This window comes from Canis lupus, chromosome 25, assembly GCF_048164855.1.
Source record: "Canis lupus baileyi chromosome 25, mCanLup2.hap1, whole genome shotgun sequence".
Classification (NCBI taxonomy): Eukaryota; Metazoa; Chordata; class Mammalia; order Carnivora; family Canidae; genus Canis; species Canis lupus.
Genome location: NC_132862.1, coordinates 45,667,333 through 45,688,789, shown reverse-complemented (window position 1 = coordinate 45,688,789; position 21,457 = coordinate 45,667,333). Strand labels below are relative to the sequence as shown.

The 21,457-nt window shown below is 38.4% G+C and overlaps 1 protein-coding gene across 23 annotated transcripts in view; it reads right to left on the bottom strand.

Annotated features, from left to right (window-relative positions):
* BCL2L13 (BCL2 like 13) overlaps window positions 1-21,457 on the bottom strand; it is an 84,740-nt gene that overhangs the window by 27,009 nt on the left and 36,274 nt on the right. For 19 of the 23 annotated variants that reach the window (XR_012017916.1, XM_072799664.1, XM_072799643.1 and 16 more), the window contains one exon: window positions 14,383-14,526. The exons of 3 other annotated variants lie outside the window; for them this stretch is intronic. Coding sequence is in view for 19 of the 20 variants with exons in the window: in XM_072799664.1 (XP_072655765.1) it covers window positions 14,383-14,526 (144 nt within the window). In the remaining variant the exon portion in view is untranslated. Of the gene's footprint in view, window positions 1-14,382; window positions 14,527-15,981; window positions 16,030-21,457 lie in introns of those variants that run through there. One more of the 23 variants, XM_072799661.1, reaches the window with a different exon arrangement.

Genomic DNA, 21,457 nt, shown 5'->3' with positions numbered 1-21,457 from the left:
ATGGATCCAACAGGCAGAAAGTCACTAATGACATAGTTAAATTCAACAATACCAGCAATTAATTGGATACAACGGGCATCTATAAACTACCTCATCCAATAATAGCAGAATACACATTCCTCCCAAGCTCACATGGAATACTCACCGAGACCACATTCTGGGACATGAAACACACCTTTATGAATTTAAAAGAATAGAAATCATACAATGTCTATGCTCAGACCACAGTGGGATACAACTAAAAATCAGCAATGAAGATAGTTGGGAAATTCCAAAATACTTGGTTATTAAATTAAATAGTCTGAATAATATCTGGGTCAGAGAATAAATCTCAAGAGAAATTTTAGAATATTTTGAACTAAATGAAAATGAAAACATAACTTACAGGCAGCCCAGGTGGCTCAGCGGTTTAGCGCCACCTTCAGCCCAGGGTGTGATCCTGGGGACCCGGGATCAAGTCCCACGTCAGGCTCCCTGGATGGAGCCTGCTTCTCCCTCTGCCTGCATCTCTGTTTCTGTGTGTGTGTGTGTGTCTCATCAATAAATAAATAAAATCTTTAAAAAAAAAAAAAAGAAAACACAACTTACTAAACTTTGTATCAGGCAGTAAAAGCAATGCTTAGAGGGAAATTTATAGCATTAAGTATTAAATGCATATAGTAGAAAAGAAAGATTTTTTTTTTTTTTTAAGATTTTATTGGGCAGCCTGGGTGGCTCAGTGGTTTAGCGCTGCCTTCAGCCCGGGGTGTGATCCTGGAGACCCAGGATCGAGTCCCACATCAGGCTCCCTGCATGGAGCCTGCCTCTCCCTCTGCCTGTGTCTCTGCCTGTCTCTCTCTCCTCTCTCCTCTCTGTGTTTCTCATGAATAAATAAAATAAAGATTTTATGCAGGGAGCCCGATGTGGGACTCGATCCTGGGTCTCCAGGATCACACCCTAGGCTGAAGGTGGCACTACACCGGTGAGCCATCTGGGGTGCCCCAAAAAGACCTAAAATCAATCATCTAAACTTCCAACTTAGGAAACTCGAAAAGGAAGAGGCAATTGAATCCAAAGTAAACAGAAGAAAAGAAAAATAACAGAAATCAATGAAATTGAATATAGGAAATCAACAGAGAAAATCAATAAACCCAAAAGCTGATTTTTTAAGAAGATCAATAAATTCAATAGGAAAAAAGAGAAAACACAAATTATTAAAATCAAAAATGAAAGATGGGACACCACTATAGATCCCATGGACTTTAAAAGAATAATAAAGGAATATTGTACTCCATAATCACAAATTTGAAAACCTAGATGAGATGGATCCATTCTATAAAAACATAATCTACCAAAACTCAGACAAGAAAAAACAAACTGAATAAGCCTATATCTATTAAAGAAATTGAATCAATAATCAATAACCTTCTAAAATAGAAAGCACAGAAATGCCTGGGTGGCTCAGTATCTGACTCTTGATCTCAGCTCAACTCTTGATCTCAGGGTCATGAGTTCAAGCCCCACAGAAAAACAAAGAAACAAAAAACAGAAAGTACAGAAAACACCAGGTTCAAGACAGGTTCACAGGTGAATTACACCAAACATTTAAGAAAGAAATTGTAGTAATTCTCTATAATCTCTTTCATTTGTTTTTTTTTTTAAATATTTTATTTATTTATTCATGAGATACACAGAGAGAGAGAGAGAGGCAGAGACATAGGCAGAGGGAGAAACAGGCTCCAGGCAGGGAGTCCAATATAGGACTCCATTTTGGGACTCCAGGATCATGCCCTGAGTCAAAGGCAGATGCTCAACTGCTGAGCCACTCAGGCGTCCCTGCTTTTCAACATTGTACTGGAAGTCCTAGCTAATGCAGTAAGACAAGGAAATAAAATGTATACAGACTGGGAAGGAGTTGTTTAAAAAAAAAAAAAAAAAAGACAACAGGTCCCAAACAGATTCACCTGAGCTAAACTCATGTCACCAACCAAGACTTAATACTTAACCTAACTGCAATTTCAACCTCCTTTAGGAAGGAATGTGATCGGGATCCCTGGGTGGCGCAGTGGTTTGGCGCCTGCCTTTGGCCCAGGGCACGATCCTGGAGATCCAGGATCGAATCCCACGTCGGGCTCCCGGTGCATGGAGCCTGCTTCTCCCTCTGCCTGTGTCTCTGCCTCTCTCTCTCTGTGACTATCATAAATAATAAATAAAAAAAAATTAAAAAAAAAAAAAAAAAGGAAGGAATGTGATCTTAACCAGTCAGTCTGGAATTTCCTAGTCAGTACTGGTAAGGTTCCTTTCATTGCCCTAAAAAAAGGTGACCTAGCCTGAAATAATCCTTTCTTTTGTTTATGATTTCCTTGTCCCACCTCCTTTCTATCTTTAAAAACTTTTCTTTTTCTGCAGCTCTTTGGAGCTCCTTTCTATTTGCTAGATGGGATGCTGCATGATTCATGAATCACTGAATAAAGCCAATTAGATCATTAAATTTAATTTAATCTTTGAATTTCTGTTATTTTACAGAAGAAATAAAATGGTCTTGTTCACAAATGACACAATCATCTATGTAATGAAAACCCAAAAGAATCCACAAAAATAACCTAAAACTAATAAGCAATGATAGCAAGATTGCAGAATACAAGGTTAATATACAAAAGTCAATCGCTTTCTTATATATTAGCAATGAACAAGTGGAACTTGAAATTAAATATAACAAAATGGGTACAAGATTTACATGAGAGAAACTATAAAACTCCAATAAAAGAAATAAAAAACTAAATAGAGATATTCCATGTCATGGATATAAAGACTCAATATGGTTAAGATGTCAGTTCTTCCCAACTTCATCTATGATTCAATGCAATCCCAATTAAACTCTCAGCAAATATTGATAAACTGATTCTAAAGTTTATATGGAGGGACTCCTGGATGGCTCAGCAGTTGAGCATCTGCCTTCAGCTCAGGACATGCTCCCAAGGTTCCAGGATTGAGCCCCACGTTGGAGTCCGGAATGGAGCCTGCTTCTCCTCCCTCTGCCTATGTCTCTGCCTCTATGTCTCTCATGAATAAATAAATAAAATATTTTTTAAAATAAATAAATAAAGTTTATATGGAGAAGCAAAAGACCAGGAATAACCAACACAATATGAAGAACAGAGTTGGAGCACTGACACCATCTAACTTCAAGACTTATATAAAGCTAGAGTAATCAAGACAGCATGGTATTGGTGAAAGAACAGACAAATAGATCAGTGGAACAGAATAGAGAGCCCAGAAACAGACCCACTTAAACACAGTCAACTGATTCTTGAGAATGGAGCAAAGGCAAACAATGGACAAAAAAGTTTTTTCAAACAATGGTGCTAGGACAATGCACAAAAACTAATCTAGACACAGACCTTATACCCTTTACATAAATTAACCTAAAATGGATCACATATTTTTTTTTCAGATTTTTTTTTAAAGATTTTATTTATTCATGAGAAACAGAGAGAGAGAGAGAGAGAGAGGCAGAGACACAGGCAGAGGGAGAAGCAGGCTCCACGCAGGAAGCCCGATGTGGGACTCGATCCCAGGTCTCCAGGATCAGGCCCTGGGCTGAAGGCAGTGCTAAACCGCTGGGCCAGCCGGGCTGCCCTGGATCACAGATTTTTTTTTTTTTTAAAGATTTATTTATTTATTTATGATAGACATAGAGAGAGAGAGACAGAGAGAGAGAGACAGAGAGAGAGAGAGAGGCAGAGACACAGGAGGAGAGAGAAGCAGGCTCCATGCCAGGAGCCCGACGTGGGACTCGATCCCGGGACTCCAGGATCGCGCCCTGGGCCAAAGGCAGGCGCTAAACCGCTAAGCCACCCAGGGATCCCCTGGATCACAGATCTTAATGTAAAACACAAAACTATAAAACTCCCAGTAAATAATATAGGAGAAAACCTAGATGAGCTTGGCCTTGGTGATGACTTTTTAGATACAACACTAAGACACAGTCAATGAAATAAATGACTCAGAAGCTGGACTTTATTAAGATTAAAAATGTCAGTCTATGACAATGTTGAAAGAATGTAAGCCACTGACTGGGAGAAAACAATTTCAAAAGACACATCTGAGGGGCACCTGGAGTGGCTCAGTCGGTTAAGCATCTGCCTTCAGCTAACGTTATGATCCCGGGATCCTAGGATCAAGCCTCACATCGGTCCCCCTGTTCAGTGTAGAGCCTGCTTCTCCCTCTCCCTCTGCTTGTCCCCTCTTTTTTTTTTTTTTTAAGATTTTTATTTATTCATAGAGACACAGCTAGAGAGAGAGAGGCAGAGACACAGGCAGACGGAGAAGCAGGCTCCATGCAGGGAGCCCGATGCGGGACTCGATCCCGGGTCTCCAGGATCATGCCCCAGGCTGCAGGTGGTGCAAAACCGCTGCGCCACCGGGGCTGCCCCTGCTTGTCCCCTCTGCTCTCTCTCTCTCTGACTCAAATAAATAAAATCTTAAAAAAAAAAAAAAAAAAAAGACACACCTGATAAAGGATTATTATCCAAAATATACAAAGAACTATTTAATAAGAAATCAACCTGATTTTAAAAATGGGCCAAACACCTTAGCCAATACCTCACCAAAGATGTACAGGGACACCTGGGTGGCTCAGTGGTGGAGCCTTGCCTTTGGCTCAGGGCATGATCCTGGGATTCTGGGATCGAGTCCCGCATCGGGCTCCCTGCATGGAGCCTGCTTCTCTCTCTGCCTGTGTCTCTGCCTCTCTCTCTGTGTCTCTCATGAATAAATAAAATCTTTTAAAACAACAAAAACGTACAAATGACAAATTAGCATATGAAAAGAAGCTCCACATCATATGACATCAGAGAAATGCAAATTAAAACAATGATGTGAAGTGGTGCAGCCACTCTTGTGAACTGGTGCAGCCACTCTGGAAAACTGTGTGGAGGTTCCTCAAAGAGTTAAAAATAGACCTGCCCTACGACCCAGCAATTGCACTGTTAGGGATTTACCCCAAAGATACAGATGCAATGAAACACCAGGACACCTGCACCCCGATGTTCATAGCAGCAATGTCCACAATAACCAAACTGTGGAAGGAGCCTCGGTGTCCATCGAAAGATGAATGGATAAAGAGGATGTGGTTTATGTATACAATGGAATATTACTCAGGCATTAGAAACGACAAATACCCACTATTTGCTTCAACATGGATGGAACTGGAGGGTATTATGCTGAGTGAAATAAGCCAATCAGAGAAGGACAAACATTATATGTTCTCATTCATTTGGGGAATATAAATAATAGTGGAAGGGAATATAAGGGAAGGGAGAAGAAATGTGTGGGAAATATCAGAAAGGGAAACAGAACATAAAGACTCCTAACTCTGGGAAACGAACTAGGCATGGTGGAAGGGGAGGAGGGCGGGGTGGGGTGGGGGTGAATGGGTGACGGGCACTGAGGGGGACACTTGACGGGATGAGCACTGGGTGTTATTCTGTATGTTGGCAAATTGAACACCAATAAAAAATAAATTTATTATAAAAAAATAAAAAATAAAACAATGAGATACCACTACACATCTAGTAAAATGGCCAAAATCTAACACCAACAACACCAAATGCTGGTGAGGCTATGAAGGAAAAAGAATACTCATTCACTGCCAGTGAGAATGCAAAATGATACAGCTTGGTAGTTTCTTACAAAACTAAACATACTGGGACGCCTGGGTGGCTCAGCAGTTTAGCACCTGCCTTGGGCCCAGGGCGTGATCCTGGAGACCTGGGATCAAGTCCCACATCGGGCTCCCTGCATGGAGCCTGCTTCTCCCTCTGCCTGTGCCTCTGCCTCTCTCTCTCCCTCTCTCTCTCTCCCCCTCTCCGTCTCTCATGAATAAATAAAATCTTAAAAAAAAACAAAAAACAAAAAACAAAAACTAAACATACTCTTACCAGACTGCACTCCTTGGTATTTATACAAAGAAGTTTAAAGCTCATGTCCACACAAAAACCTGCACACAGATGATTGTATCAGCTTAATTATAATCATCAAAACTTGGAAGCAATGAGATCTCCCTTCAGCAGGTGAATGGGTAAATAAACAGGTGATACATCGAGACAAAGGTGTGCTAAAAATCCAGGACTAAAAAGAGATGACCTATCACAAGCCATAAAATCAAGACATAAAAAAAAAAAAAAAAAAAAAAAAAAAAAAAAAAAAAAAAAAAAAAAAAAAAAAAAAAAAATCAAGACATAAAAAGAGGAAATTAAGTGAAAGAAGCCAGTCTGAAAAGGCTATATATCACATGGTCCCAACTATATAACATTCTGGAAAAGGAAAAATGATGGAGACAGTAAAAAAAATCAGTAGTTGTCAGAGGTAAGGTAGAAGAAGGGTCAAATAAGTGGAACACAAGATTTCTATAAAAGTGAAACTACTCTGTTTAATACTATAGTGGTGTATATAGGTCATCATAAATTTGTCCAAATTACAGAATATACACCAAGAGTAAACTGTAATTTAAACCATGGTCTTTGGGTAACAATGATGCATCCACATAAGTTCATCAGTTGTAACAAATGTACCTACCACTCTGGTAGGAGATGCTGTTAATGGGGAAGGCTATGCATGTGTGCAGGCAGGTAGTATATGAGAAATCTCTGTATCTTCCTTCGTTATTTCTAGGAACCTAAAACTGCTCTACAGTCTATTAAAAAAAATTCACACCAGTCACATACTTATAAGCCTCAAATAAGTGCTCTTCTCAATCCAGTACAATGGAAAAATCATCTCAAATATACTAAGACAAAAATGATCACTGAACATAAATCATAGAAAAAACAAAACTATCTGCAGAAATCCAAAAGGCATTTATGCCAGCCATTTCTTTTTATAATTCAGAGAACAAAATATTATTTTCCTCTCTGCATCTGCCCAGAGCCTTCATCCAACAGAGTATAGCTGCCATCACCTCCTCCTGCCTTTTGGTTTTCAAAACCAGTTCCAGTTTGACAGCTGAGCAGTTTGTTTTATCCTGACGTTGTGCTCAAGTGGCTGAAGACAAACACATTACCCATGGAAATCATACTTAGACTTTATATAACAGATATGCAACATCATGTAGACAAATTTTAAGACCTGTCAACAATGTTTAATACAAAGTACCTTAAAGATGATTCATGTTAAAAAAAAAAAAAAAAAAAAGATGATTCATGTTGACACTTTGTATCAGAAGATATATTTTCACCAATTAGTCAAAAAAGCAATCTCTTGTTTTTTTTTTTGTTTTTTTTTTAATTTTTATTTATTTATGATAGTCACAGAGAGAGAGAGAGAGGCAGAGACACAGGCAGAGGGAGAAGCAGGCTCCATGCACCGGGAGCCTGACGTGGGATTCGATCCCGGGTCTCCAGGATCGCGCCCTGGGCCAAAGGCAGGCGCTAAACCGCTGCGCCACCCAGGGATCCCTCTTGGTTTTAAACACATGAAAAACTGTGTACTTAGACCTAAAAATGTGAAATACAGATTGGGCATTCAAAGTTAGAGATTAAAAACACATTAAAGGTATCCCTGGGTGGCGCAGCGGTTTAGCGCCTGCCTTTGGCCCAGGGTGCGATCCTGGAGACCCAGGATCGAATCCCACGTAGGGCTTCCGGTGCATGGAGCCTGCTTCTCCCTCTGCCTATGTCTCTGCCTCTCTCTCTCTCTCACTGTGTGCCTATCATAAATAAATAAAATAAAATAAAAACACATTAAAATCTTAAAAATTGGGCAGCCTCAGTGGCTCAGCGGTTTAGCGCCACCTTCAGCCCAGGGCGTGATCCTGGAGACCCAGGATCAAGTCCCACATTGGGCTCCCTGCATGGAGCCTGCTTCTTCCTCTGCCTGTGTCTCTGCTCCCCTCCCCCTTCCCCGAGTCTCTCATGAATAAATAAATAAAATCTTAAAAAAAATAAAATAAAATCTTAAAAATATTAACAAGCTAATTATTCCTATCGTTGTTCTTCTCTTTAGCACATACATTTCAGTTGAATAAAACAGATTCTTTCTCTGTAACAAATTATAATAACCAACAAACTTAAGATGTACTATATTATAATAAAACTGAAAATCGAGAAGGGAATGAATTACATTCCCTGTATTTTAATTCTTCCCTTGTTATAAAGCACCATGCAGGTGAGGAAGATTCTTGGGTGGAGCTACCATGAATACCAAAAGTGGCAATGAAAATGACAATGAGGAAAATAGGGGGCTGGTTCATGTACCTTCATCACCCTCCATCTACAGTGGAGACATGGAGGAGATTCTTTTGAATGCACAACATGAATCAGGACAGAGAAGTTCAAGGGGAAGTCCTTAGTGTGACAGTCCTTCCCCATAAAAAGATAGGCAGGTTATATGTTTAATGTAGAAATGCACAGCAGCACAGACCATAACTCTCAGTCAGAAGTTAGAAAAGAAAAGAAAGAAGTTGATGCTTTAAAGGAAAGTATAGACTGCATGTCTGACTGGTCCAGCAGGCCTGAAACCATCCTCCAGGGTTTCCACTTCAGTTTCCATTCTGTTTCTTGAATAGGAGGAAAAAGGAAACCAGGTAGAAAGGGAGTTTCTTTTCCCCCAAACACCATCAACAGATTATAATTTGGGCAACAATGCTATTGTCTACTTTTAGTGCCACCAGATTTAGAACTGCATAATTCATGGTATAAATCTTACTTTTGCAATATAATACCATGTCTTTCTTAAAACAAAATCAGGGAGCATCTGGGTGGCTCAGTTGGTAAGGCATCTGACTCTTGATTTCAGTTCAGGCCATAATCTCCACATCATGGGATCCAGCCCTGCATCGGACTCTGAGCTCAGCACAGAGTCAGCTTGTGAATCTCTCCCTTTCCCTCTACCCCTCCTGCCGTGCACGTGCATGCTCGCTCTCTCTCTAATAAATAAATAAATCTTAAAAACAAAAAGAACATAAACAAAAAGAACAAGGGGCACCTGGGTGGCTCATTCAGTTAAGCCTCCAACTCTTGGGATGCCTGGGTGGCTCAGTGGTTGAGCATCTGCCTTTGACTCAGGGCATGATCCTAGGGTCCTGGGATCAAGTCCCAATTCGGGCTCCCTGCCAGGGAGCCTGCTTCTCCCTCTACCTATGTCTCTGCCTCTTTCTGTGTGTCTCTCATGAATAAATAAATAAAATCTTAAAAAAAAAAAGCCTCCAACTCTTGATTTCAGTTCAAGCCCCATGGGGACTTTATGCTGGATGTAGAAGAGCCTGCTTGGGATTCTCTCTCTCCCTCTCCCCGTGCCCCTTACCCGCTCTCCCTCTCAGTCTCTAAAAAAAAAAAAAAAAAGGATAATAAATAAATAAAATAAAGTTAAAAAAAATGAAATCAGATTAGCAAATGATATAAAGGCTCTGTTATTTTGTTTTGTTTTTCTTTTTTTTTTTTTAATTTATTTATGATAGTCACAGAGAGAGAGAGAGAGGCAGAGACACAGGCAGAGGGAGAAGCAGGCTCCATGCACCGGGAGCCCGATGTGGGATTCGATCCCGGGTCTCCAGGATTGCGCCCTGGGCCAAAGGCAGGCGCCAAACCGCTGCGCCACCCAGGGATCCCCTGTTTTGTTTTTCAAGACAAAGGAAAGCTTCCCTAAGTTTGAATTTATAGTTATTAAAAAAAAAAAGAAAAGAGGAGCACTTTGCTAACTCAGTAGAGCATACAACTCTTGATGTTGGGGTCATAAGCTCAGGCTCCACCTTGGGGCTAGAGCTTACTTAAAAATACAAAAACAAAAACAAAGGACACATGAACACACAAATATGCCAGGCTATAAAAAACTATTTTAAGCCAAAAACTAGAAAGAAATGAAGAAATAATAACCAAAGTTAAAAGGGAGATAACAACTTCATACATTGTAAAGATTAAAAGAGAGAGAGAAAAAAAAAGATTAAAAGAGAGGTTTTTTTGTTTGTTTGTTTGTTTGTTTGTTTGTTTTTAAAGAAAGGCAGTCTGGGAGCACCTGGGTTGGTTAAGCATCTGCCTTTGGCTCAGGTAGTCCTGGGATCGAGCCCTGAGTCAGGCTCTCTGCTCAGTGGAGTCTGTTTCTCCCTCTGCCGATCCCCTCAGCTCATGCTCTGTCTCATAAATAAATAAATAAATAAATAAATAAATAAATAAATAAATAAATAAATAAATGTTTAAAAAAAAAAAAGAAAGAAAAAGAAGAAATAAAGGCAGATTGCCACATGCAGCACCTCATCTGGATCTGTCTGGATTCTTAGAAGCTTGACTACCCTATGTTCTTCTATAAATGGACCAATAGAGCCTGTTTTGAGGTTGTAGCAGGGAAGTAAAACTACTCCTATACCTTTGATGGAAGAACAGTCCTCCTCTATCAGGGAAGGTTGTCCTCTTTGACCAAAGTTGTCCTCAAGAAGAATACACATGGAGTGCTGAAGGAGAAAGGATACCTGCTAGGCCAGCCAGATCAGTCAAATCAAACCTGGCAATCAGTGGGGTGACAGCTGTCATAGCCAGATCACCTTCATATCCAAAAGAGAGGATTTTTTTTTTTAAGAGAGGATATTTTTGAGACACTTAGAAATCTGAATGCTAACAGGATATCTAAGGATATGAAATCATTTTTAATTTTTTTGATGTAATAATGGTAGTGTGATTAAAAATAAAGAAAACCGGGCAGCCTGGGTGGCTCAGCAGTTTAGTGCCACCTTCGGCCCAGAGCATGATCCTGGAGACCCAGGATAGAGTCCCGCATTGGGCTCCCTGCATGGAGCCTGCATCTCCCTCTGCCTGTGTCTCTGCCTCTCTCTCTCCTTTCTGTATATTCTCATGAATAAATAAATAAAATCTTTAAAAAAATTAAAAATAAGAATTAAAAAAATAAAAATAAAAATAAAGAAAACCTTTATTAAAAAGAAAAAAAAAAAAAAAAAGAAAACCTTTATTTTTTAGTGATACATACTGAAAAAAAAAATTTTTTTTTTTACTTTTAAGTAGGCTCCATGCCCAGTGTAGAGGCTGATGAGGGGCCTGGACCCCTAACCCTGAGATCAACAACACCCAGGCCAAGATCAAGAGTCAGATGCTCAAAAAAAAAAAAAAAAAAAAAAAGAAAGAAAGAAAGAAAGAAAAAAAACGGAGTCAGATGCTCAAGCAACTGAGCCACTCAGACACTCCTGGATTTTTATTTTATTTTATTTTTTATTTTTTAAAGATTTTTATTTATTTATTCATGAGAGACACAGAGAGAGAGAGAGGCAGAGACATAGGCAGAGGGAGAAGCAGGCTCCATGCAGGGAGCCCGACATGGGACTTGATCCTGGGACTCCAGAATCACGCTCTGGTCTGAAGGCAGGTGCTAAACCACTGAGCCACCCAGGGATTCCCCTGAATTTTTTTTATTTTATTTTATTTATTTATTTATTTTTAAAGATTTTATTTATTTATTCATAGAGGCACAGAGAGAGAGAGAGAGACAGAGACACAGGCAGAGGGAGAAGCAGGCTCCATGCAACAAGCCTGATGTGGGACTCGATCCCGGGTCTCCAGGACCACACCCTGGGCTGCAGGCGGCGCTAAACTGCTGGGCCACCAGGGCTGCCCTGAATTTTTTTTTTTTAATTCCAGTATACTAAATGTTCTATTAGGTTTAATTCCAGTATAATGTTACATTAGTTTAAGGTGTACAATATAGCGACTCAATTTTATATGGTACTCAGTGTTCATAAATTTATTCTTAATCTTCTTTACCTATTTTGCTCATCCCTCCATTTACCTTCCCTACCTACTGAAATATTTTTTAAATATTTTATTTATGTATTTGAGAGAGAGAGAGAGAGAAATAGCGAGAGGGACGCCTGGGTGGCTCAGCAGTTGAGTGTCTGCCTTCGGCTCAGGGTGTGATCCTGGGATCTAGTCCCCCATTGGTCTCCCTGCATGGAGCCTGCTTCTCCCTCTGCCTATACCTCTGCCTCTCTCTCTGCCTCTCTTTCTGTCTCTCATGAATAAATAAATAAAATCTTAAAAAATAAAGAAAATAAATAAATAAATAGCGAGAGAGAGCACGAGCAGGGTGGGGCAGAGGGAAAGGGAGAAGGAGACTCTGCTGAGCATGGAGCCCAATGAGGGGCTCGATCTCAGGACCCGGGGATCATGACCCGAGCTGAGGGCAGATCCCCAACTAACTGAGCCACCTGGGCACCCCTATACTCAAATTTTTTTTTAATTTTTTTTAAATTTTTATTTATTTATGATAGTCACAGAGAGAGAGAGAGAGAGAGGCAGAGACACAGGCAGAGGGAGAAGCAGGCTCCATGCACCGGGAGCCTGATGTGGGATTCGATCCCGGGTCTCCAGGATCGCGCCCTGGGCCAAAGGCAGGCGCTAAACCACTGCGCCACCCAGGGATCCCTATACTCAAATTTTTATACATAAAATTGTATGATACCTGAATTTTGCTTCAAAATAATATTAAAAAGAGACATTACTAGGGTGTGAATAAAGCATAACTGGCAATGAGTCAGTAACTGTTGGGGCTAAGTGATAAAAGTCATTATAACTTTAAAACATTTTTATAAATCTAAGCCTATTACAAAGTAATCTTATTTTGGGATCCCTGGGTGGCTCAGTGGTTTAGTACCTGTCTTTGGCCCAGGGTGTGACCCTGGAGACCCGGGACTGAGTCCCACATCGGGCTCCCTGCATGGAGCCTGCTTCTCCCTCTGCCTGTGTCTCTGCCTCTCTCTGTGTCTCTCATGAATAAATAAATAAAATCTTTAAAAAAAGTAATCTTATTTTCATAAATGATTTTAAAAGTTAAGAAGTCTGACAATATTAAGTATTAGGGAAGATGAAGAACAACAAAAATTTTTATTTTTATTTATTTATTTTTAAATATTTTATTTATTTGAGAGACAGAGCGAGTGAGAGAGAGAGCGCATGAGCAGAGGTAGAGGGAAAAACAGGCTCCCGCTGAGCAGGGAGCTTGACGCAGGGCTCGATCCTAGGACCCTAGGACCATAACCTGAGCTGAAGGCAGACATTTAATGGACTGAGCCACCCAGGCACCCTCCAAAATTTTTATATTTTTATATACTGCTGACAGAGTATAAGTTGGAAGACCACTTTGGAAAACACCTTGGCATTATCTTGTGAACTGAACACATCTATACCCTTGGACTCAGAAGTTCTACTCCCAAGTATATCACCAGAGAACAGCAATGTCTATAAGAGCAAAAAGGTGAAAATGTCTACTGATATGATTATAGAGAAATAAGTTGTTACATATCTACACAATTGAATACCAAACACCAACCAATATATCAACCCAGATCATGTATTCTCAATGCCGATCATTTTGAGAGGGAAAATAGTTTGGTGAGATGGGGGAAATCTTACAATCACTTGTGGCCCACCCTTCAAACAGCACCAGTATGTACATAAATAGATTTCTATCTGCAGTATTAAAATTTCATGGGGGAGGAAGGAGATGATTAGGATAAAAATGTCTAAAAAGGATCCTAAAAAATAAATAAACAGGATTCCTAAGGGAGTGATATAAAAAAAATTTTTGAAAAAAAAAAAAAAATTTTGAGAAACAATGACCAAGGAGAGTCTCAAGAATAAACAACATTAGGGATCCCTGGGTGGCGCAGCGGTTTGGCGCCTGCCTTTGGCCCAGGGCGTGATCCTGGAGACCCGAGATCGAATCCCACGTCAGGCTCCCGGTGCATGGAGCCTGCTTCTCCCTCTGCCTGTGTCTCTGCCTCATTCTCTCTCTCTCTCTGTGACTATCACAAATAAATAAAAATTTAAAAAAAATTAAAAAAAAAAAAAAAAAGAATAAACAACATTGAGTGAAAAAAAAAAGAGTTTAGAAGAATACACACCGTATATTATTCACATAGAGCTCAGAACATATAAAATAATGTATTGTCTTGAGATACATATATATGTATGATTAAACTATAATAAAAAACCAAAACCCAAAACAGGAGTTATACTTGTGAAGTATGTAAGACCATGCTGAAATGTAGGAAGGGCATATGAAAAGATTCAAAAGTATTGGCTCTGTTCTTTCCTTCGACTGGAATGGCAAATATATAGGCATTCATTTTATTATTCCTTATCCTTTAATTATTTAAATATTTTTTGTTAGTACAAAATATTTCATAATTAGAACTAAGTAAAAGAACTATTTAAAAACACCTATCAATTTGCTGTAAGTAAAATCTTAATAGTGAAACCATATGAATAGTCTTGCCACTGATGATGCAATCAATGTTAGATAATATTAAATAATATTCATATTAAACCTATGTTGCTAAAAACAACCACAATGAGAAGCTTAACCTTTTTTTAAAGAAAAAAAAATATACATAACAGCTCATACCCAGCCACCTTGTTGAATGATGTACTCTGCTGCATAGTCCTCCAGATATGTTACACCAAACTGTAGCAATGCACTCAGAGGCTCTTGACCACGTCTTGTCAACTCCAAAAGCATTTGTTGTAGCAAAACCAGAGGCACCAAAATCTTCAATGCAAAGATGAGAGAGTAAAAAACAAACTGCAATTCTTATCATTCATTTTATGTGTTCAACTACTAGAAAATTATGACTTGGATGCAACATTATGGAATCTCATTTTTATTATAATAAAGGAATAAAATACTGACCCTTAACTATAATGTCTGTGAATAATATATGTAGATTTTATATCATAGGGTGGGAGAAATAATTATTTTATGAAAATAATTGGCTTGTGTATATGAAACATGTATAGAAAATTCACTGAAGGTTTTTTTTTTTTTTTGAAATGTTATTTATAATAGGGAAAGACTAGAAACAACACATCAGGGACTGGTTAAACAAATTTTGGCAACATATCATGTAGTTGTTAAAAAGAATTAGATTGTTTACTGCCCAATCACCAAGACATATTTTCAGTGAGGAAAGTGACAGGACAGTGTATATAATAATGGTAGTATTTGTGTTTAAAATACACATACACATACACACACACATTTGTATACTCATATAGTATCTCTGGAAAAATATACAAGAAACTGGTAATAGTGGTAGCCTAAGAAGAGAACAAAGTAATTGGCAACTGGGTGGGAAAAAATTTTCAATGTATACTTTTTTGGACTTACTGCATTTTGTATCATGTGCTTTTACTATCTATTTGAAAATAAGAACTTTCAGGGACACCTGGGTGGTTCAGTAGTTGAGCATCTGCCTTTGGCTCAGGTTATGATGCCAGGGTCCTGGGATCGAGTCCTGCATCGGGCTCCCAGAAGGGAGTCTGCTTCTCCCTCTGCCTATGTCTCTCTCTCTCTCTCTCTCTGTGTGGCTCATGAAAATATATAAAATCTTTAAAAAAAAAAAAGAAAAGAAAAGAAGAACTTTCGAAATTATCAGCTTTTATCTTATAAAACTTTAATATCTTTTATCTTATAAAAGTCACCAAAACCTAAATGGGGGGTGGGGGGGGTGGCGCCTGGGTGGCTCAGTCGGTTAAGCATCTGCCTTCATCTCTGGTCATGATCTCAGGGTCCTGGGATCCAGCCCCAGGTGGGGCTTCCTGCTCAGCAAGGAGTCTGCTCCTCCCCCTGCTTGTGCTCTATCTTTCCCTCAAATAAGTAAATAAATAAACAAATATAAAAACAAAACAAAACCTAAGGAGGTATTATTATCATTCTTAATAACCTTGTGGCTCAATATTTAAAAACTGTCAAAATTTATGACAGGGACACCTGAGAGTCCTTTGCCTTCCAGAAACAACTGCACATTGAAAAGAAGTAAGCATTTTCAACTAACCATCTGCATGCAATCTCTTTAGTCTAAAACATCAAGAGGTTTCCACATGCCTGGAAAAGGAAATGAAACCAATTCCAATTCCTTGTTACTGCCAAGGTAATAACTGAAGGATTACAAAATATTTGTGCAGGAGAGGACAAACAAAAAAGATAATGAGTTTAGAGTCTTACTAATATTATTGGCTTGTAAGTAAAAGCAGTCCTTAGGGAATCTGTATCAAAGTCTGAAAGAAAGAATGCAACAAACACGTATCTTCCATTTTTGATATTATAAAAGAACTCCAGTCCAAAATATATTTAAAAACGTTCTCAAAAACAAACAAACAAACAAAAAAACGTTCTCAACACGAACAGAGGGGTCTAGGCCTACAGAGAATATATTAGGCTTTCTTCATAATTAGAAAACCTGTCATACTATTAAAAACCAAAAAATCAAAAACAAAAAACCCTACCCCCAAAACATATCGTTCATCTACCCTCAGTATTCTTTCCTAGCAGGAGAGTAAGGTACAGCTTGTTGGTCAGTCCCGCTGACTCCTATCACAGTAATTTCAAAGGCCTAATTTCAAAACAATCTAATTTCCCATATTAATTTACTAATATGCAATATTTTAAAGTTATTCATGTTTAGCTCTATTACCTCTTAGGGAAATGAGTTGCAAACAGTTTTTTACTTGCTATCTAAAATAATACTTATTTTTATTTGTTCCAAATTTATCTCCTTCATGTATCAAAAAGTAGATGCCCGGGGCACCTGTGTGGCTCAGTGGTTGAGCATCTGTCTTGCACTCAGGGCAAGTGATCCCGGTGTTCTGATATGGAGTCCCACATCAGCTTCCCCGTGGGGAGCCTGCTTCTCCCTGGGCCTCTCTTTGTGTCTGTCATGAATACATAAATAAAATCTAAAAAAAAAAAAAGTAGATGCCATAGTTTTACTATATAATCATCTAGAGATAAATCTGTAATCCTCTTTCACGACCGTCTTAGTCTTTAATCATATTCCATCTCATTCACTATTTTCTTAGGCTGAAATTTACTAATCTTTTACCCTGTTCTTCATATGGCAATTCCTTTACTGCTTTGATCATGTAAGTTACCCCTTCCCAGATCTTCTCCATCTCAATTGTTATCTTTCTTGAAATGTTGTAACCAGAGTGCAGAAATTTCATTTTACAGAACTAACAAATTCTAATTGTAATATTCTTGGTGATATGTGTTCTGTCTCTTTTACTCATTTGACATTTATATTCAGGGACCTCTATGATGACATCCAGGCCCACTATCTTTTAAGTATAATTTAGACTGTCTATATAGTTAAACCCTTTGCCCTCTAATTTTTGTGATCACACATGAAACTTTGTAAGTTATTTCTAAAACTGATTCCATCAATTTGGCAGTGTACTATCCACAAGAATTTATCACCTTACACCAGATATTTTTTTGTACTCCCCCCCCCGCCAGTACTAGAAAAAAAAAAAAAAAAAAAAAGCTTAAAAAAACAAAACAAAACAAAAAACTGGATCCCCAAGCATCCATTCCTAGAAGGTCCTCACTATTCATACTCCTAAGACTAAAAAGCAACAAGTCTTACTCTTTGAATTCCTCTCTGTAAGTCATTTCCTTACTGGATAATAGTAATCCCCACAACACATATAAATTACTTTTCTCTCCCACAACTTTTGTAAAGGAATGCTAAGTAATTTTGAGTAAGTATTCAAAAAGGAATACCTCCATTCATTGTCTCCCCATATTTACTATGTGGCACCTTCTTCCACTAAGTTAGACTTAGCACTATTATCCTATTATTAAAGAATGTATGAACTTGCTTGGTAAAAAAAATAAAGAATATTAACTTATAGCTCCGAGGATCTCCTCTCCAGTAGAATAGATATCTATGATGATAAAATACATATTTTGATCTATCATTTTACTATTTAGTAACTGTTTTATAACTTAACAATTGTAGTAAATGTCATAGCCCACAAATTTTATCTGTATTGATTGATTAGGTTTGAATGTTTGAGCATTATTTACTTCAAAATAAAATTTAAGACACAACCAGGCATTATTTATCACCCAGTGCTATGCAACAAGAAATATGGAACATTACCAATTAAGTATTCTTGCCAAAAAGATCAAACTTGAATATGATTAGGCTTCTAGATCTACCTGCCAATGAAAAGAAAAAATAGATACAGAGGAATATGACTGCAGTGATGCAGTCAATAAAATCCAGAAAGTAGGAAATTTTGGTACATATTTAAATTATTTTTCTAGGTATATACATTCCTACATTTAGACATGGACTTTTTTTTTTTTTGGACTTCTCTTTTTAAAGGATCATAATAGGGGATCCCTGGGTGGCGCAGCGGTTTGGCGCCTGCCTTTGGCCCAGGGCGCGATCCTGGAGACCCGGGATCGAATCCCACATCGGGCTCCCGGTGCATGGAGCCTGCTTCTCCCTCTGCCTGTGTCTCTGCCACTCTCTCTTTCTCTCTCTGTGACTATCATAAATAAATAAAAATTAAAAAATAAAAAATAAAAAAATAAAGGATCATAATATTAATGTTTGTGACCAGCTTTTTTCCCCAGTTGATTTGATTTGATTTGATTTGATTTGAGTATTCTAGGGGCACCTGGGTGGCACAGTGGTTGAGTGTCTGCTTTTGGCTCAGGTTGTGATCCTGGAGTCCTGGGATCGAGTCCCACATCAGGCTCCCTGAAGGGAGCCTGCTTCTCCTTCTGCCTATGTCTCTGCCTCTCTCCGTGTATCTCTCATGAATAAGTAAACAAAATATTTTTTTAAAAAGAGTATTCTACTAAGACACTTTCAGAATCCCTATACAGATAAACTGATACTCAGTTTATCCCTAATGTGGCATGCTCTGTGGACATTTTTTTTTTCCTCTTCTCTCGGATGCGTGTTTCATTAGAGCCTTATTTACCTACCAGACAGTCATATTCTTTTCAGCCCTAGAGAACTTAGTAAGAGAGGAATATTGGATTCAGCAGAGCAAGTAATATTCTGAATGGCATGCCGCATTTATGTGAGATATTTATTCAAGCCACAGCTTTGGCCCTTGGTTCAGATAAGGGACTAAAATGAAGCAAAGAATGGAAAAATCAGATGAGTGAAGAGAGATAATGAAATCTGGGGTTTATTCAGATTTTTTTTCCTTTAGGACGACCCTAGGATCGTGGGGAGGAGAACATACATAAAATAAGGGAAGAAGGCTAGTAATATTAGGTACCTAAACATGTGTTGTTTGATATCCTAAGAAATACATCATAACCAAGCTCATTTTTATTTATAAAATAAATATATTTCAATATCTAAATAAGGGTGTGTTTTTTTTATTCCAAGAAAGGAAATGAAACAAACTATTTTATTTTTTTAAAGGTTTTATTTATTTATTCAGAAGAGACACACAAAGAGAGGCAGAGACATAGGCAGAGGGAGAAGCAGGCTCCATGCAGGGAGCCCCGTGGGGACTCGATCCTGGGACTCCAGGATCACATCCTAGGCTGAGGCAGGCTCAACTGCTGAGCCACCCAGGTGTCCCGAAACAAACTTTTTAAATAACTTATTTGCAGCTAAATAACACAGTAAAACCCCATAACGGTGACTACTTTGTTTTATTTTTACCTGTCTAAAGAATTAGATTTATTTAAATGAAACGAAAATGTAGTTTAAGGCAGCAGCTTATTCTTTTTCTTACTTAAATATTTTATTTAAATTCAATTTGTCAATATATAGAATAGTGACTATTTTGGAACAAGTTCTCATCTGTTAAATCTAATGCAGGGATCCCTGGGTGGCGCAGTGGTTTGGCGCCTGCCTTTGGCCCAGGGCGCGATCCTGGAGACCCGGGATCGAATCCCACATCAGGCTCCCGGTGTATGGAGCCTGCTTTTCCCTCTGCCTGTGTCTCTGCCTCTCTCTCTCTCTCTGTGACTATCATAAATAAAAAATAAATAAATAAATAAATAAATAAATAAATAAATAAATCTAATGTAATAGCCACTGTTTACTGAGTGGTTACTATGGTGCCACACAATGTGCTAAATAAGCATTTAACCTATATTACGTCATTTAAATCTAGTTAAATATATGAAGTTAGAATTATTAGATCCATTTCACATATGTGAAAATGAAGATTTAGAGGGTCACCTGGCTGGCTCAGTTGGAAGGTTGTGCAGCTTTTGATCTCAGGGTCATGAGTTAGAACCCCATGTTGGGTGTAGAGATTACTTAAATAAACAAAACTTAAAAAAAAATTAAGATTCAGAGAGCTTAACAAACTGTCCAAAGATATGATTCTAGTCTGTGGCAAAGCTGATATTTGAAACAAGTGCAATTACAAAGCCTATGATGCTTATTATTAAGCTATAATGCTTCCAAAGCCTGTATTATATAGTGATTAAAAACAATATATGTCAATTAGGTACGTAAAGTCACATGGTCTGTCTCATACTATTAACAGAATTCTAAGTAAAAGTCAAGGGGTGGTGGGATGGGTTAAATAGGTGATGGGGATTCAGGAGTGCACTTGTCATGATGAGTACTGAGTGATGTATGGAATTGTTGGATAAAATTAAAACTTAAATTCAGAGCAGAGGTGCCTATTTATAAAAATAATTCTGGGGTGCCTGGGTGGCTCAGTCAGTTAAGCGTCTGTCTTCAGCTCAGGTCATGATCCCAGGATCCTGGGATGGAGCCCCACGTCAGACTCCTTGCTCACAGGGAGTCTGCTTCTTCCTTTGCCTCTACAGGCTGTGCTCTCACAGGGAGTCTGCTTCTCCCTCTGCCTCTACGGGCTGTGCTCACCTTTTCTCTGTGCATCAAATAAGTAAATAAAATCTTTAAAAAAATAATAATTCTACTGAATTTTCTCATCCCTAGCACAAGATCACTAAGAGTCACACTTCTTCCTCAAATTGAGCTGAGCCTTCCTGTACTTACACTTTCTGCCTTTTCAAGTTGATAAATGGATAACACAGTCTGAGATCATGGATAAACAGTATGATACAGTGGAAAAAAAACTAAAGCTGGAATCAGAAGACCTGAGTTCTCAGCTCTAGTGTTGCTTCCAACATTTCCTAGTCAAGGTGTCCAGGACAATTGACTTTTTTCTCACTTGATCTAACTAAATAACAAGACAAAAGCTATAAAATCCATTCTGTTTTCTGCAAAGGATGGTTGTAATGATCCAATGAGATGTGACATGAGATACCTTGTAAACTATAAAACACAAATGGTATTCACTCATTTAAGAGAACCAGAACAACAACAACAAAAAAAGAGAAAAAAACAGAAGAAGCAGTCTCCCAAATGAAGCTCTTATTCTTTTTCACCCCAAGACATACACACAGGGTAGCAAACAACCATTTGGAGGTAAATGTCATGTCTAATACAGAGAAGTGAAGAAATGATGGAGAATTCAGAACAGAAAAGGAAGGAAGAATGGCATCCTATGGGACACATATTTCTGGGCCACCCATAATCTCACATCATTAATCAAAAAACCACTTTAATAAAAAACATCCACTTAACACAATTGGAGTTATGCATTAAATAATGAGCTCTAATAGTTTTTTCTTATATGATGTTAGCAATTTCTCCTGCACTTTAATCAACACACTAAAA